The sequence below is a fragment of the Xiphophorus couchianus genome, chromosome 19 (assembly GCF_001444195.1).
Source record: "Xiphophorus couchianus chromosome 19, X_couchianus-1.0, whole genome shotgun sequence".
NCBI lineage: Eukaryota > Metazoa > Chordata > Actinopteri > Cyprinodontiformes > Poeciliidae > Xiphophorus > Xiphophorus couchianus.
In genome coordinates, this window is record NC_040246.1 from 18983120 (window position 1) to 19002331 (window position 19212).

At 38.5% G+C, this 19212-nt stretch overlaps 2 protein-coding genes across 3 annotated transcripts in view; one reads left to right on the forward strand and one right to left on the reverse strand.

The window, feature by feature from the left end:
• mnat1 (MNAT1 component of CDK activating kinase) overlaps positions 1-13398 on the forward strand; it is a 59873-nt gene extending 46475 nt beyond the window's left edge. For both annotated transcript variants that reach the window (XM_028000224.1, XM_028000223.1), the window contains exon 8: positions 13153-13398. In XM_028000224.1, the coding sequence (XP_027856025.1) occupies positions 13153-13273 (121 nt within the window). In that variant the 3' untranslated portion in view covers positions 13274-13398. The remainder of the gene's footprint in view (positions 1-13152) is intronic.
• On the reverse strand, positions 13391-19202 carry trmt5 (tRNA methyltransferase 5). The gene is made up of 5 exons (XM_028000220.1): positions 19089-19202; positions 17111-17697; positions 16004-16128; positions 14143-14782; positions 13391-13602 (listed from the first exon to the last, which is right to left on the reverse strand). Exons 1-5 carry the CDS (start codon positions 19094-19096, stop codon positions 13541-13543), a joined length of 1422 nt encoding a protein of 473 aa, XP_027856021.1. The 5' UTR covers positions 19097-19202; the 3' UTR covers positions 13391-13540.
• Positions 19203-19212: the final 10 nt, after the last annotated feature.

A 19212-nucleotide genomic window follows, 5' to 3' on the forward strand; every position in this document is an offset into this window, starting at 1 on the left:
AAATGGAAAACAAGTCAATCATCTACTTCATCCATCTACTTCCATTCCTTCTACACTGCAAAAACACAAAATCTTACCAAGTATTTTTGGTCGATTCTTGTGCAAATATCTTAGTTCACATGAAATAAGACAAAACCAACTTATATGTAACTTTTCAGCAAGATATAGGAGTTTGTTTTAAGTCAATCATTCCCTGATACTGATGAAAAAGTACTTTTTTCGCTGGCAGATTATTCCACTTATGGGAAAAATGTCTTGTTATAATTAAAGTAATCTGTGTATTTTCGTCAATGTGAAGGAATTATTGACATAAAAAAAGCTCCCATCTCTTGCTGAAAAGTTACTTATACATTAGTACACTTGAAATAAGAGAAGTGTAAGATATCTGCTCTAGAAACTAGACCAAAAATATAAATACGCTCAAAAAAATAAAGGGAACACTTAAACAGGTGTTTGCAACACCTGATGTTCCCATTATTTTTTTGAGCAGTATATATATATATATTTTGCATTAGCTAAACTTCAGAGCGCAGCTAATGTAGATTTTATCTGCAAGCTAAGATTAACATGTAGCCTACATGTATGTTCCTACATATACTGTGCCGGTCACTACAACCTTGTTATTCATGAGTTCGTACGTCCTTTACAAATCTGTTTAAACATTGATTGTTTGCGTCCTAAGCTCCTCCATGGTGTTGCACTCTTTGTGTTCACTAAGTAGTGAAGTATATCATAGTTTGAGATTGGAAGCAGCTTGCCGACATATTTTCTTTCTCCGTCTCATTCGGGTCGATCCAGACAGCAGCCATTTTGGTCATGTATCGTTTTCTTGCATGTTGGTCAAGATTGCCAACATATTTTTGTTAATCTCGCTATGCATTGTGCTGCGTTTGCCTGCTAAGATGGCGTGAATCACTTCCAGTTCAGACCTGTTTATGCAATGTATAAACTTGTACACTGTGCAGAATATTATCTCTTTTAGACATTATTTATTGTGGTTTACCACTGTTAAAAGTAGATATTATATGGTAATATGTAAATATACAGCTCTGGAAAAAAATTAAGAGACCAATTAAAATTATCAGTTTCTACGAGGAATGAGTTCAGATTTATTTAGAAACAACAAAACTAATGTTTTAACTCAGGAAGAGTTCAGAAATGAATATTTGGTGGAATAACCAGGAAGTTTTCAATGGGGTTCAGTGCAGTGGCTCTTCATTTATTCCAGAGCTGGAAATATTTAAGACAAAAGTGTCAGAGCACTCTTTTACTTTGCTGATTGGCAGTGTGCATCAGCAGGTGGGGGAGGGGCAGCAGGCTTTTTGAGTTGAAGTTTTTGAGAGATTTTAAAACCTTAGTATCCATTGGTACCAGTAAGCGACCCATGTCCAGTCTGGTGTTACTGGGTTCAGTCTGCAGTCGCTGAGCATCATCGACCATTTAAGTGTTTCCACTGCTTTCGTCTGAAGGGTTGACTGCAGTCCTGAGGCGCACAGATTTATCATTTGCATAGCCAAAAGAGAGTGCTGGCGCTATAAAAGTGTGGAGGCATGAGGGCGGCTATTTGACTTGCAAACCCGTCTGTGTCAACAGGATGAACCGTCTGCGTCCGCGGTCCAAGCCACCGCCTTGCACCCACTTTCTGTCAGTTTCTTCATCAGAAACTGCATCAGAAGCGCGCGGCCATCGTCTGACTCTCCACCAGCCAACACCCAACCCATTATCCCGTCTGTCTCAGTAAACAGACCATTAACAGACCAGCCTGGTGGAGGCCACATCACTATTGTTTTCCCTCCCATAGATCTGTGCAAATATTGATTTTCTCTTGAAGCATGAGTCAAAATAAGCTCTCTCTGTAGTCGACTGGAAGCTTTTTACTTGTGGGCGAGTCATTTTTGACCTAAAGAGCGAGCGGCGAGCAGAGGGAGACTTACTGAAGGACATCTGGATTCTGGAAACCAGTAGTCACTGTAAACTGATTACTGTTTTTCAAGTAATGGGTAAAGTAAGGGATTACAAATGCAGAAAAAATTATTAGATTACTACGTTACTACTCTACAAAACGTGTAACTAAGTAATTCAGTAAGGAATTACTTTTGAAAATAAGTAATTTGATTATTTTCCTATGGAAGTAATTGGTAACTATTAACTATTTTCAACTAGGCTTGTCTCAAGAACAAATTTTGCTGGACGATAAATTGCCCTAGAAGCTATTTCGATGAACAATAATATTGTTATTTTGAGACCATTTTAAAGTAATATAATAGTAATGGCATAGTAATGCAAAGTACAGACTCTCAAAGATTAATAAAGTTTAAATTTTAATGAACATTTAACATTTGAACTGGAAAACATTTTAAATATCCAAAATAAATAAACAAAACAACAATAAGAATTGATGTTGACGTCTTTCTAAACAAAATTGTCACCAGACTGGAGACTTTTATCATCCAGTTCTTGGTAGGAAGAAAAAAACCGATAAATCCTCCAAATGGAAATGATTGATCTTGTTTTCATTTATCGTGCGATTAATCGATGCCTCCAAGAACAAACCCGGTGACAGGGACAGCAGGTGTCAGGGAAGACAGAGGAACACTCTCCGTCCTGCCTCCTGATTTACTTGCATCGCCATCCTGCATGCATGAGCCGCTGCCTCCAGACTATTTTAGCTCTCAGATATGTCGAGATGTTTGCACTGGAATACTATCCAGGCTTTGATTGTAAGCTTGTGGGTGTGCAGAACTATGCATACACACAGAGGCAAAGCACACCTTATACTCGGTGCGCGTCATAGCCACAAACGTAAACAGACTGGAACTCCATGCATCTCCGTTCCTGTGGGCCACCGGCCCGGTTATGTTCATGGGGATTATCTGGCTCATTTTCCCTCTTAAGAGCTGCAGAAACAAAACAAACGGCTGTCATGAGCGGCCTAGCCGTGGGGAGTGCTTAAATTGTTTAATGCATGAATGGCAGCCCTTAACTTTGCTTTAACTTTCGGTACTTTATGTCCTTTGCTCCTTTCCTGTTTCCCGCCCTGATTGAAAAGCTCCCTGGGTTTTCCCAGAGATGCTGCAGTAACTGATACCTGCGGGGGTGAATTCTCCTGTGGGAGCGTCGCTTTGTTCCCTGAATATTACCAACCTGTCGAGCCGCCATGCAGGTTCTGCATGGGTGTGTCTCCACAGCCACTGGCTGGCAACAGGGCGGCAACAAATGATTACCTTAGATATTGATTATTCAATCAATTAATCGGGTAAAAATCAGGGATATTCTACAGATTTTTATTTAACCTCTTAAGCTTCTAATATTAGAAATACATTTGAACAATATTGTTTAGTATTATAAATAAGAAAATAAACCTTTTATGGCAGCTAATAATTATCTTAGTTATCGATTATTTGATCGATTAATCGGATAAAAATTGTAGCACATTCTACCTATTTCTTTTTTTTAATTTAACCTTATTTAAGCTTTTTCTATACTAATATTAGAAGTGAATTTTAGCAATATTTTTAGTATTATTTTATTTTTTTAAAATAAGAAAACAAACATTTTATTGCAGCTATCTTGCTTGATAGTTCAAATATCTTAGTTTTGTCTTATTTCAAGTGAACAGACTGACAAGAAACTTTTCAGCAAGATATAATTGTTTTAACTAAATTATTCCTCAATATTTATGAAAAGGTTCTGGTTCCATTGGCAGATTATTTAACTTACAACATGGAAAATTTTATTGTTATAAGTGAAATAATGCCTGTGGAACCAGCACTATTTCATAAATATTAAGGAATAATTGACTTAAAACAATCTGAAAAGTTACTTCTAGGTTAGTTGTGTTTTATTTAAGATATCTGAACCAGAAACTAAGCAAAATACTTGGTAAGATTTTGTGTTTTTACAGTGATGGTGTGTTGTCCACAGAAACGGTGTATGGGGGCGGGGGGGTATAGACACTTTTAGGAAACAACTTAAGACCCACTTTTTTAAACTTGCTTTTTAGCTTAATACTGTGTTTATTGTTTTGTATGTTGCTTTTAATTTCTTTTATTTTTTTTTACACTTTGTGCAGCACTTTGTGACCCTGGTCTGTGAAAAGCGCTATAGAAATAAAGTTTACTTACTTACTTACTTATTTCAGCAAACTGCCTTTTCTTGTGTGTTTACTCCAGCTAGCAATTAATTAATTATAACAATACATTTTATTTGTGTCTTTCTTGACACTTGTGGTCACCTTACATAGTTTATCAAAGTAATAGTCAATAATCAGTTGGGCAATCGATTAATCAAGATTAATCCGATTAATCGTTTCAGTCCGGGTTGACGTATATCCTCCTGTTGTGTGTTGATTGACGAAGACGCTGATGTCATATTATCTCTCTCCTGCATTATTGAGTGGCAGCTCTGCCTTTCAGGAGGTCAGAGGCTTGTTTGACTCCTCTGAGGCATTACAGCCAGCCTCTACTGCCCCCATCAGGCGACTCAAGGGAAGTGCAGCGGCCAGGAAGTGAACTGGATCCCTTATCTGCAATCATGCACCTCTTATTTACCCACAGTACCAACAAGCTACCTCCTTTATAGATTCCCTGTCGCTGAGATGAGAGCATTTCCAGGAGCGATAATGTCGAGTCTCGCCTTACTCTCCTGTTAACACGGCGGCCGTGTTCTCTCCTTCAGTCAGCCATGCTGGCCTGCCTCCCCGGCTCAGATTGTTAGCGGTGATGAGGAGAAACACGATAATGGAGGAGGAGATGTGATGTAAGTACGCTCTCAAGCACACTCGCAGAGAACAACTTGAGATAATCTGCTGGACAGCGGGACGAAGATCCGTCTCACACACTTCATGTCCCAGAGGAAGCAGCGTTCAGCGGAAAAGAGCGTGACCCGTGACCCGCCGCGCTGAAAGACTGCTGTTGAAGGATATAGTATACCTGTGAGAGTTATGTGTTTGGCTTGTCCACAGAAACGGTGTATGGGGGGGGTATGTGTGGATTGCAGCTACATTTTCTCTCCTGGTAAGATTCTGCTTCTCTGGCTGACTCAGGGTATCGATACGAACAGCTCTAACTGTGGATAAACAACCCAGAGGAGGAGATTTGCACATAAGGAGCCTAAACCCGCATTGCTCATCCAAACAGTCAACTCGGTTTGCCGTCTCTCTCTCACAAGGCTACATTTTCTCTAGCTTAGGAAGGAGGGGCAGATGGAGTGAAACCGGAGCCGCCTCAGGAATGCAGGGGGTGTTTGTGGAGGACTGGAGAGGAGTTTAGTGGGTGCAGGAGGGGGTGTCTGAAGGGGTAGGATGGGTGATTAGGGGGTGACAGCTGAGTGCCGACCCCTCTATAATGACAAATCATCTGGCAGGTGTGTGGCTCCCTCCTCCCTGCAGCTCCTATCATTCCCAGGCCAGGAATCCTCAGTTGGTGCTGGAACGTACTGCGCTAAAGGAAGATTTCCGGGCATTTGTAGAGTCATCCTGCAGGGTTATGACTTGGCTTTTAAACAGATTCAGCATTTATCATATAGATGCGCTTCTCTGTGCCTGTCAGTCACCCTCGCTCTGCATTTAGGCCTTCAGCTGCTTTAATATACGTACAGTTAAAACAAGGAGTTTACATATTGCCTGAAGTGTTTAATTGTGATTAATACTATTAGAAGAGGATTAGGGCCAATGAAAAAAAAATCTGACTTTAATCTGAGTATTCTGCCTTTTTTATTTTTTAGAAATTATAGTCTGAATTTGGAGGGGGGGAAAGTTAGAAATCTGAGGAAAAAAAATTATTTTGAGGGAAATAAATCAACATTTTCTGAAAAAAAAAAAATCAGAATTTTGAGGAAAAGTCTGAATGATCAAAAAAAAAAAGTTAAAATTTTGGAAGAAAAATTTGAATTTTGACACAAAAGGTTAGTTTTATTCTTGGCTTTCAGTGGCCCTAATCACCTGTCGATCGATTCAATCGTTTATTGAAACAATCCCCAACTAATCTAGCAGTCGATTAATTATTAACTGGAGTGTACAGATTCAAAAAAAGGCAACTTGCTGAAAGCACTACATACTCAGAACAGTAATTAAACCAAAACCGTACAAAATTTTGCGTTTAACATAAAATTTAGCATTTAACATAAAAACACTTTTGTCTGTAATATGTTCTGCCCAGAACTCCTCAGGAGTTTTAGCTTCACCTGTTTCAAATTATGAATAAAATTGTCTCTAGTTGGTACTGGGAACAGGCAGAGGAACGTTTTTCAGATTATCTGTCTCATATCAAACGGTCACAACATAGTTTCAGTTTCAAAAGTTTCATGTAAACTAATATATTTTTCTATAAAAGTTGCAGCTTTAACAGATTCTCCCGCCTGAGTTATAGTTCTCTGCAGCTCCTCCAGAGTTTCCTGTCACTTTAGTTTAAACTACTTTCTGTCTATCTCATGAAACCAAACTAAAGTAAAAACATATTAGAGTGGTTTTAACATAACATAAAGTGCTCTGAATACTAGACTGTAATTAGCATTTTTGTGTGAATATTGTTAGTCTTTTGATTCTGTAAAGAACTGAGTTTGTATTATTCTTCCCATAACAAAAAGCTAACCTAGCTTCTTCAGGCTTGCTTCATTGCAAAAACTTTAAGCGTAGAAACAGACAAAACCACAAGCGCTGATTCTTCAGTGAGTTTTGTTTAATCCCGATCGCTCGGACGCCTTTTCTGTGGTTCGCGTTTCGATTAAGCGTCTGCTTGCTGTGCCATTACACGCTTATTTTCTTTCCATCTCAGTTTGACTTCCACAGCCATTTTTAATCTAGATCCAGCCAACACATGGGGTCTACATTTCCGTTTCTGAAGCTTTCCTACTCATCGTCATCAGAAAACTCAAACGTTTCCATCCCGCTGCAGCATCACTGAGCACAAATACTAAGAGTAGCCACACGTTCTCATCTGGAAGCCATGCTGAACATTTTGCCACTTATCCTTTCACTCTGAATTAGAGACGGTGCAGCGCTGCGTTTCCCAGGCAGTGGGGGAAACTTTCAGAGTCCAACCAAGAAAATCTGCTGTCGTTATTAACAGACGTGGGTAAAGTACCAAAAATGGCACTCAAGTAAGAGTAGCACTACTTCAACATATTTTTACTCGAGTAAAAGTAAAAAGGAGCTGTCCAAGAATTTGGTAAAAAGTTTACTCACGTACTGAGTAACTAGTCAAATTATTTAATCATTTAATATTTAAAAATTACATGACCACATGGACCAAAATATAAAGTTAAGCGGAATTTGTTTGTATTCTAAGGATCAAAATGACAATAATTCATATAAGTGACAAAAATAAATAAAATCTGGCAAAATAAATGTTTCCAAATCAGTTTCTTTCAGCAACAACTTTATAATATTTTAACAGAAACTGCAGGTGTGTGTCTGTGTCTGGTGAATTTTTGATTGAAACATGTCTGTTTTCCATTCAGTGGGTAGAAAGTTCAGAAAGAGTAGAAATACTTCATAATAAAATTACTCAAGTAAAAGTAGAAAGTACTTTTTACTACTTTCTTAGTAAAAATACTCCTACAGGTATTTTTCTTCTTTCAAAAAAGTAACTCAAGTAAATGTAACTAGTTACTACCGAACTCTGGTAACTCTTTACTTTTACTTGAGTCCCGTTGTGAAAACAATGTACTTACTATGCTGTACTTTTTACTTTTACTTGTGTAACATTGTTATGAAGTATGACTCAATAAATGTACATTATAATATTGTAATTACCATAAAACACCTACTTTTAACTGTGGTAAACCGCAATAAATAGTGTCTAAATAGTATTTGGTTTAATTCTGTGGTTGATTTGCATGTTTCACACAAAAACTATGATGTCATACAAGGAAGAGGCGTGTTTGAGATGTTAACTTAAAAAAAAGAAAGAGGAAACCTCCACATGAGCTGGGCCTTCCCAAATTGTTCCTGAAAATGTGCTATATAAATAAAATTACCTAATCATACCATATTAATTTTAGTGTGTTTTAATTTCTAAATCTGAAGACAGAAACCAGAAAAAAAACATCTAAAACCCAATTAACTGAACTACACTGTAAAAACACAAAATGTTACAAAGTATTTTTGTTTGTTTTTTTCTAGTGAAAATATCTTAGTACACTTGAAATAAACAAGACAAACTCAGAAGTAAGTTTTCAATAGGATATAGGGGTTAATTTTAAGTCAACAATTCCTTAGTGTTGATGAAAAACTGCTAGTTATTACTGAAATAAACTACATTTTGTGTTTAAAGTGTAAATAGGAAAAATTTTACTGATTTGGATTTAATGTTGGAAAGTGAGATTTTTTTTTAAACAATGTATCTAAACTTGTGTTTTCCATTGTAAATGGTGGAATTTAAAGAATTAAATTTAATTAATTCAAGCTGTTGCTGATTTCCAGAAGCAGGAAGAAATGTTTGGGGGGAAAAAAAAAGCCACCTATTCCTCTTGCTCCCTTATCCCAGTTGCAGTCTGACGCGCACACACGCACACACACACACACACACACACACACACACACACACACACACACACACACACACACACACACAGAGACACACTCGCAGTCCTTCAGTTGTCTTCGTCACCTGTGCTCGTCTTTTCCAGCTCCCCCGAAGCGACATGATGGGCCGCTGCAAAGTGACCCATATTTACCCAATAATACAAAGCTTTGAAAAGACGCGTATCGGGTTGCAGCTAATGCTCCAGTGGGGCCTGGAGAGTGAAAGATGTTACCGGCCCAAACGTCTTGGATTTCAGTGCCTCGTGAACAAAAGGCAGTCCAGTCTTTGTGAGGAAAGTGAGAACCAGGGGGAGAGGTGGAGGGCAGACTGGTAGGGAAAGGTTCAGAGAGCCTGATTCACAAGGTTATATCTTTTTAATGAATGTGTTGCGTCTTATTTTCTGTTTCCTGAATGCGTTTTATCACCATTTCTGACTGCAGTCGAGCAACAACAGTTTGATTTATTGTCTGGCTTCACCTACATACAGAGCTAGTTTATTGCTACGTTTATATTCACCACAATTCAAATTGGAGTTATGAAAATAAATTAGCTTAATGGAACCATAACCAACAAAAAAAATCATGGTTTTCAATACAACTTTTTGCACTAGGATTTTTCAGCCATATCTAAATTTGCATATTTCACAAATCTGCAAGGGAAACATTTTTTCGCATCACACGAGTCATGTGATCAACAAGCGGGTGTTACTACTGGCAGAAACGACAAAGAAGACGACAGGAAGTGGAAGGAGGATGATTGATCTTTAATGATTGATCATGTGAGCAAACCTATTCATGTGTTTCTTATTTATTGGAAACACAGCAATTGTGAAATTGTGATTTTTCTACATCAAGTTTTTACATTTGGAATGAAAACAAAGCGATGGAAACAGCCGTTTTAAAAATCTGAAACTTTTTGATGAAAGGATGAGGTGGCTTTTCTTCCGTGTCAATATTTGTGTAATTTGGCATGAAGCTAGTTTGTACACAGCAGCAATGGGCTTATTTTTTAGCTAATTGCTGCTTTGCCATTGACTTTAAAATTGCACAAATTGGAATTACAAAAATAAATTTGCTGAATGGAAGCAAGCCAATTTTGAATAACTCATGTTATTCACGGATTATAAAACTTAGTCATAATCCGCTCATGTCTTAAAAACACAATTTCTCAATTGCGTTCTATCCATTAAATAAGAAACACAAATTAAATTGGTCATTAAAGAAACTCACTGTGCCATCATCCTCCAACTACTTCCTGTGGTCTTCTTTGTCTTTTCCACCAGTAGAAAGATTTGTTTGTTGATTTCATAATTCTTGTGATGCAAAAAAAAAAACGTGTTTCCAAAAATTTTATTATTAATACGCTAATTTTGATACGACTGGAAACCATCCCTCAACCCAGCGCAAAACTGGGTTTTTCCGAAATTGACGAGTTTCCTTTAATCAAATTTATTTTCGTAACTCTAATTTGTGCAATTATATGGTAATTAGAAATGTAAATAGAAACATGCCTTTTTCAGTAGAATGAGGTGGATTTTCAACTGTATCGAAATTTGCGGGGGGGTTTGCGCATTTTTACACCAGTCATGTAATCAACAACCGGAAGTTACTACTTGAAGATAAAGAAGACGACCGGAAGTGGTGGGATAATGGCGGCGCGACTTGTCTTTTTTAAATAGCTCATCATGTTATTAAAACTTATTCACGTGTGAATTATGTTTATTCAACAATAGCGGAATATCGAAAATGTTGTAATGGAAACGCAGCTGTAGGACTCCACTTACAGGAAGATGCGGACGGAGGCGCCGAGTTAGCGGAACCGAAGCTAAACTCTGCCGTTCTGGGTGAGAGCGGGTCGGACAGGCTCGGTTTATAAAGATGATTTCACCTCGTACTCTTCGTCTGCAGCACTCTTCTTCTCCTTCACGCTCTCCTCTGGCTCTGCCTCTCCTTTGGGGCTTGCAGGTATAAAGTTACACAGAGCTCTCAGCTTTCTTGGAAGGAATGACCACATGAGTAGCTTGGGGATTAGATTAGCAGGAAGAGCAGACTTAGGCGGGCCGTAAATAGCCCACTTTTTTCACCATTAAAAAGGCCCGGTACAATATAATCAATAGATAGCACTCATCTGATGCAGGAAGCCATATGAGAAGACCTCCCTCAAGTGCTCTGAAGGACAGGCTACAGCAGTGTGGGCCTAATGAAGTTATTATTAATCACTGGGGCTGCTGTGTTGTTTCTCTAGTGGGTGATGAGAGCGCTGATCTGATTGGTATTCTGTGACTTTCTCTTTCTGGATGTGCTTTGATTTTTGGATTTATGTCACATCAGCCTAGTTTCCCAGTCTGAAACGATTCATCTGATTATTGAAATAATCTTCAGCTAAATTAGTCATCGATTAATCGCTAGCTGCGCCAGCAAATTGCCTTTTTTATATCTGTACGTTCCAGCTAAGAGCATTCTGAGGTGTATATAGACACAATATAGGTGACTATAGTTTCAGTCATATATAAATGATTTTCCACCATTACTTTGGTGCCCCCAGTGGCACAGCACCCCTGTGCATGGCATGTAGTTTATAATCTTTTTTTGCACCATTACTGAAAGCAGTAATTAAGCCAAAACTGTACAAATATATATATATTTTTTTCATTTAAGGTAAATAAAATAGCTACTCAGAACTCCTTAAGTGCTGGTTTTAGCTTCACCTGGTTCGTATTCTGTGAAAAATCTCCTAATTAAGCAGTTTTTCTATCCAGTTATTAATCTGTTGATCCAACAGATCATCTCTGTACTGTACTGATGTTAAGTCAGGCAGAAAGGGCTGAGTTTTTCTGAATAATAGAATAACAGAAATACTTCCCTCTCCCGCGCTATTTTTTTCTTAATTAAAACTTTTTACTAACCTTGTTATCTAGTTGTCATAGGGTAGGGCAACATTTAGCACATTATAATGATAACTTAACAGCTAAAGCCAAAGGAGCAGCTTTCTGCCCTCCAGCATGGAGATGGGGGCGGGATCTTGCTGCACGAGGTCTATATGTGCTCTTGGGGGCCCCCTGGTGGCGTGGGGGCCTAACAGCCAATTAACTTGCATAATGCCTCTCCTGCCCCACACACACCTCCACTCCGTCGCTCTCTGCTATCCTCCAGGCATTGGGTTACTCTGTAAAGCAGCTTGAATGAGTCCAGAAACCAGAGTGCCGTCTGCGCTCCTCATCCTCGCATTACTTTGAAGTTTCCTCAGCTCAGGAACCGGGGGCCGCAAAGCCAGCCTCGTTGTGAGGGCTTCGGAGCTGTCTGCCAGAGAAACGCCAGACAGGGGGATCGGACAGGGGGGCAGCATTAGGGAGAAAGCCGACATGTTGTCTGAGTTGCTTTAGGATGTTACTTTTCCAGCTTTGTTGTAAAAAGATTGTGCAGACAGGATTAGACGTAGCTGAGGCAGCTGTAACCCAGGAACATGATGTGGAGATTATCAACAGCTCATCTGTTTCTCGGCTGTTTGAAGAAAGCTGGTTGTGTCTGTCGGCACTGAGAAAACGAAAGATGTAGCGGATGATAGAGTACAGATTTCTAAGAAGTCAATCTCATAATTTATTGATGAATCTGTCTGTGTGCCGGATATTTATCCCTCGGATTTGAGTCAAACCTTCATCTTAATGATTTATGTTAAACAGTTTCAAATCTGAACTCAGCAATGCTGTTTTTTTCCGTCATTCCTTTTTTATTTCTCCTTTTCTTTTTAGTTTGTCCATTCTGCATCCATGCCTCTAATTCCTGATTTATATTTGAATACTTATTTGCATTGATCATATTATTGTCAGTAGCAGGACTTTGAAATGACTGAGCTGATCACAAACAAATCTTTATCTAGAAGCCTTTTTCTCATTAAAATGATTTTTTTCTTAATTTGAAGATGTTCTTCTGGTAAAATGTCTTTATTTCACTAATGTAGCTATAGTTTATGTAATTACACAACAACTCTCACAGAAGGAATTATTAAAATAAAAGCCACCTTTTGAAAATATTTTATTTTTTAGAGAAAAAAAGTTAGAAAAAATGCGATTAAAATTGTTAATTTTGATCTGGTATGGAAGAAATCGGGTTTTATTTTTAAATTATACCAACAATATGACTGAAAAATATAAGCGTTTCATATCAGTCTATCGATTATTATTGATTCGTTTTTTTGTTTAAAATATCAGAAATACTACCAAACCAGTGTCACGACCTTTCCACGCCATTGCTTTTTTAAGCAGTTATAACTGCTGCGCAAGTTACTCAGCAAGTTGTTGCTAGGTAACCATAGAACAGTGAGTTGCTAGGTAACCAGAGAGCGAGAGAGTTAGCTAATGCCAACAGAAGTTGTACTTTAAGGTTCAGGGTTGATTTCCAGATACTTTGAGAAGTTACTGTGGGTAGGTTTTCAGATCAGGGGAGTTTGTGGTAACTACACAGACTTTGATGGCATATTGGTGAAACCTTTAGGTGCGAATTCCTCAACTGTTACTGGTTTTAGTGACTTTAAGGGGTCCAAAAGTGTCAAATACCATTTTGTCAGTAGGGAAAGTTTTAAACTATGTCGCTGCTGCTGGTACTGAGTAACGCCTTTCTTGCCTTGTCAGGTATCTGAACCACGTCCGGGCCGCCATGCCGCAGGACACGGCGGGAGGATACACCTCGGCTCTGGCGTGTTACCGCGCCATGCAGGACGCCTTCAGTGGCCTGTTTTCTGTCAATGGATGAATGGACAAATACGACTTTACCATCACGTGACGTCAACGTAGATCCGCTTTTCATAAAGATTTGTATAGATTTTTTTGTTTTCCAATAATGTTATTTTTAAATAAAATAAGAAAAACATTTTTTTCCATTTTGTGGGTTTATTTAAAACTCAAATGCAATCATGTACATTTCTCATAAAAAGAAAAAATCAATTTAAGGGCATAAAACTAAAATATTGTTTGAAAAATTTAACTTAAAGTCCTAAAAAAAAGACAATCTGATGTGGAATCATGTTAAATCTGGAGCGTCTTCACACTTTGGTTTCTTTGGGGCCGGTTCCTCAGATGATTCTGTGAACACAGATAATACAAAAATCCACATTTTAATCTATTAAGAGACAGCTATAAAAGAGTGAATGCTTTTTAAAAACATATTTATAACTGGAAGCTCAAAATAGCAGCTTCCTTAGTCATCCAAACACAAAAGAGTAGAAGAAAAAACATTTTTTAACTAAAATGATGCAAAATGTAACACACAGCTGAAGAGCTACACAATTTCTATACTGCTTTAATCAAAAATTAATGATCCAACTATCTATAAAATGGGAAAGACAACAGAACATGTCATTCATTTTAAATGGCTGCAGGAAAATAAGACTTTTCCTGTAGACAGAAAAATTATTCCTGGCTACAGGAATCATATAGTGCATAAATTTATTAAAAGAAGCATAACAGGTCACTTTTAAAAGGTATGTGTTGTACTATTTTGTAAAAAAAAGTAGTTTTATCATGATTGATTTGTAAAAGCAATCAAAAGAGTAAAACATCCAAAAAAGTGAATACTGTTAATAAGCACAGTCGGTATGTTTTGTGTTCAGGTTTGTTTCTCACCTGTTTTGGTTTCGCCGCTGCAGTAAAGAACGTCTTTAGGGACAGCGAACCTCACACACATCATGTCCTTGTTTGGTGCCACGTTACGCACAAAATGCACGGAGCACTTGTTCTCCAGAGGGAACCCGAGGCTGCGGGACGCCCTCTGCACCACATCCGCCTCCGGGTCGTCATGCTTAGAGAAACCGTAGCAGTGCACTGTGGGAAGGTTCTGGTCGCAAGTCGGCTCTGGCTGCAGGAGGCCCCGGAAAGCGTCCAGAAACTCCAGCGCCAGCGCAGGCAGGTTCATGACCACATGGACCGCAGATTCCCCCTTCAGCAGAGCAGGCAGCTCCCGCCTCAGAGGCCCGCGAATGAAGTCTCTGCCGTCCAGATTGAAGGTTTGGACTTTGCTCTCCACCTTGTTGAGTTTGCAGTTGTGTTGCAGCCATCTGTACGACTCCGGGTTGAGATCGTTGGCCAGAACTTTGGCGCCGAGGCGGGCGGCCGGGATGGCGAAGGGTCCGACCCCGGCGAAGACGTCGAACACGACGTCGCCACGTTTAACCAGCTGCACCACTCTTTGGTGCTCTGTGCTCAGCCGGGGGTTCCAGTAGACGCGAGAAAAGTCAAACTCATAAGTCACGCCGTTTTCTTTCACCTGCAAGGACAGAAGATGAGGCGCAACAGTAAGATACAAAACTTCAAACATATAGAAATTAAATATTAATTCAGATTATTCAGAGCGTTATTGTAGGTCTTTGGAGCAGTAAAGACAGAATGCAGTTATTTTCTAATTGTTTACATCACAGACATTATTTTTCAGCAAATTATTCCATTTATCAAAGCTGTAGTTGTATGTAGCTTTTATAAAATGTTTTTTACATATTTGTTGAAACTGTCAGCATGTTGTGACAGTTTAATATGAGATAGATAATCTGAAAGAATCAATCTCCCCCACCTTCTTTCTGAGCTACTAGTGCCATCCTAAGAAACGCACCACCAAAAACAACCAATCAGAGCCAGGAGGTGGGTCTTAGCGCTGTCAAACAACCTCATGTACTCGCTGCTAAATATGCTAAACAACTTACTGTTACAGGAAAATCTTTTGTCTGCCGTCGTCGGTAGCCATGCTAACTAGCCTTAGCACTAATCAGTATTTGCTAACTCGCTGCAGGGTAGCAGAGAACCAAAGGGGTTTTACATTTTCAACAAAAATGTAAAAAAAAAAAACCTTTTTATAAAACATACTGCAGCTTTAAGGGAATAAAGTAAGGCTGGGTGATGAGGCATAAAAAATTTATCTTTGATTTTTTTCATACCAGATCCAATTTCTGATAAAAAAAAAAATTTTGTTGAAAGTTTAGATTGATGGGCTGCGCAGTGGCGCAGTGGGTAAAGCTGTTGCCTTGCAGCAAGAAGTTCCTGGGTTCGATTCCCGGCCCGGGGTCTTTCTGCATGGAGTTTGCATGTTCTCCCTGTGCATGTGTGGGTTCTCTCTGGGTACTCCGGCTTCCTCCCACAGCCCAAAAACATGACCGTCAGGTTAATTGGTCTCTCTAAATTCTCCCTAGGTGTGTGTGTGTGTGTGTTTGTATGGTTGTGTGTCCTGTCTGTTTCTGTGTTGCCCTGCGACAGACTGGCGACCTGCCCAGGGTGACCCCACCTCTCGCCTGGAGATGGGCACCAGCACCTCCCGACTCCTCTACAGAAATATTGTGTACAGAAAATGAATGGACGGAAGTTCTGTAAATATGTTGCTCTTAACATGTTAGAATTAAAACAAAGGGATATTATTGGTGATAAATTAATGGACTGAACATAAACCTGTCAGGCTGATTGATCTATGTGGGAGTGAGCCATATAAAATAACAGCGCATACTTTGGCGACCATGTTTTCCTCGCCAGCCAGAACCTCCATCTTGAAGTTGCGGTATGTTGAGTCAATCATGTTCGTCTTGTTGACCACACATGTGACTCCTGGGTTTTTGTCCATAATGACTTGACCTACAGAAGAAAGAACAGAAAATCTGAACTTTGTCAACCAAATACAGCAGACATCCATATGTATTAGCTTAAAAAAGTGTCTTAAATTTTTAACATTTTTATCACAGCAGGTTAATTTCACAGAAATATTTAGAAATCATGTTAATTCAGTTAGAAAAATCAGATTCTAGTTCTTTTAAGCACTAATTATTTCTCTGCCTCAGTTAATTAATATGTCCTCTTGTCTTTTTTATTTTGAAGAGTGGGTAATTATATTGGGTTGCATGACAAGCTGCAACTCTATTGATTATTCTGACGATTAATCAATCTATTTATCAGATAAAAAATGGTCACATTCTAGAGATTTTTACAATTTTTTTGTACTATGATAGAAATACATTGAAAGATCCAAATAAATAAGAAAATAAAAATTGTATTGCCTAAAATGCATAAACATAGCATTTCTTTAGTGAACATTTGATTATTTGTAACAGCGGATGCAGTTAAAATTAATTCCTATTGTTGTTTTGTTTATTTCCTTTGGATATTAAAAATGTCTTTCAGTTCCAAGTGTTAAATGTTTATTAGAATTTAAAGTTTATTGATCTTTAAGAATGTGTTCTTGCATTAATATGTTACTTAAAAATTGTCTCAAAACAATATTATCGTTTATCGCAATAACTTAAGGGACAATTTATCGTAAAGCTAAATTTGTTATTGTGACATGCTCAGTTGGTCTAGTTACTTGGAAATAGTAATTAGTTACTATTACTGATTACTTCCATTAGAAAGTTACTTTACTTATTTTCAAAAGTAATTTGTTACTTAGGTACAACCTGAATACGCAATAAATCATATTCTGTTATATAAAATGTAATCATATGAACCCGTCTCTTTGTAAAACTCGATTTGTTTCACTCTTCTAACTTTATGCAAATCACCAAAACTTTAAATGAAATGCAGGTCTCTCTTTTTGTAATTGTGATCATTTTTCCAGTCCTACCTATGAGGTTCTTGTACGGCAGCTGGTGGTCTCTCAGGTTCATGTGGGCGATGTGTCCCACTCGGCTGAACGCTGAGGTCACATCCTGTCCCTGAGGCAGCACCGCCTCCAGCACCTCCTCCGTCTTCAGGTTGTCGTAGGTCAGCTTCAGGTCGTATTGTCGCAGCTCATCAGAGACGCCGAACGACCTGAGTGCCTCCGCTTCAGCCTCACTGAACGAACTCGCCGACGACACCCTCTGGGGGTCCAGAAGGACCAACCGGAAACTGCTGCTCTCCTCGCTGCCTGGAACCACCCGATGCACACCTGGGCACTGGAGAGTGGACTTCTTCAGGCTCTTCACGACTTTGTTTAGGACCCCGGTTGGTACCTGCAGAGCTGGAACTGTGATGGTCTGTGTGAAGGCGTCTTTGTCCAGAGAGGTCATGCCCCGGACCTCAGGAGGGAGTCGGTACAGTTTGGGCTCCATCACGGTCCGCCCGACGAACCCAGAACTGACCGAGTCTGAAAAGAGGAAACTCTGGAGAACAGCAGCAGAACCGAGTTTTGTTTGAGTTTGAGCGGATTCAAAAGTTCTGGAGAGGAATCTGTTGAGGTGCAAAGCAAAAATGGAGCAAAAAAATCAGATGAAATGTATGAAACTTTAAAAATACAACTACACAAAAGCAAACAAGATGCTTCTTCTGACATTTGCTCAGACTGTGTTGTTTTCTCAGAAATAGACTCAGACGTTTCTTCAATCATTTTCTGATGCTGATGAGTTAAAAGACGAAATATTTCTTTATCTGTAAAACCGATACCAAACCATAACTTCACAAGATGCTCAACATTCCTCAATTTAATTTCTTTGGTATTTTTGAGTAACAGTTGTCATGAAATTACTACTTTATTCTCCAATTTAATGTTTTTTATTATATTATTTCAAGTGTATAATCTTAGCAAGTCCAAATAAATAAAAGCTGTAAAACACAGCTGTCAAACAAGATGGCCGCCTTCCATTATGAACAATGAAAACCCCAGGTGTGGATTGGTGAAAAAAAAATTCTGATATAAAAAAAAAAAATTCAAAAATAACCATTTAATTTAATCTGTAAAACCAATTTATCGCACAGCCCTGAAGGGTCCAATTACCAAACCAAACAAAAATGCCTGTTTGTCAAACTAAAATCATACACAACCTGATCAGAGCACCAATGTTGTATTGCTATTTTCTTTTATTATTCAAACATGTATTTGATGTATTTTCTACAGTGTAGTTTTTATTTGTAAGTATTTTGGAAACGTCCTACAACTTCTTAATGTTAATTTCATCTCACAAAACTCTATGATATTGTAAAAATATAAAATTATGCATTCTGCAGTAAACAAATGTGGGTGGGTTATATAAAAGCTCTGCAGGAAGCTCTATAACCCATTAAATGAGTTAAAATCCGGCCCAGTCTCCTCTACACTCTTAGATAATTACAATCTATAATTTTATTCTAGAAATATTATAGAAATATTCAGGTGTAACAGCAGAAAGTCAAAGTGAAAGCCCGCATATTCACACAAAGGTAAATATATAATATGAATTAAGAGATCAAAGCATCAAATTGCCGCCTATAAGAAAAAATTAGGACACAAACTCTGGATTCTGTCAAAGATTACTGTATCCTGATTGTCTGATAAAGCTGAAATATAAATAAAGACGTAGCGTGTTAGTAAATGTTATTCACGGTTTAATGGATAGCTTTCATTATAGAACATAATTTTTTTTCTGCTGTAAAACTGATGAAAGGGGACACGTTTAGCTACTGTTTATCTCGACACAAACTGACAGAGTAAATGGCATTTAAACCGCCCTGTAACGCTGCTTCTGATACAATACAATCTCTAAGCGACACGACATAATGGCGGCTCTTATAATGACATGATTTTAATTTTAAAAGTCGCATATTTATCGTTTAAAATTAAAAATCAGCTGAAATTAAAACCTCACCTTAACATCCTCCGTTCAAAGGCACGCTTTAATTACGTCATCCACACTCGACGCCTGGGGATTGGTCAAGAACTTTACAACTCGTTGTGTGATTGGTCAGTTTGTGTGACAGCATACCTACGAC

Excerpts from the sequence above, each read along its gene's own strand:
- trmt5 (XM_028000220.1), bottom strand. Across the intron at positions 16,129-17,110 it reads GCCGTACAAGAACCTCATAG|GTCAAGTCATTATGGACAAA; the intron begins GTAGGACTGGAA and ends TTTCTTCTGTAG. Across the intron at positions 14,783-16,003 it reads AGGAAAACATGGTCGCCAAA|GTGAAAGAAAACGGCGTGAC; the intron begins GTATGCGCTGTT and ends CTGTCCTTGCAG.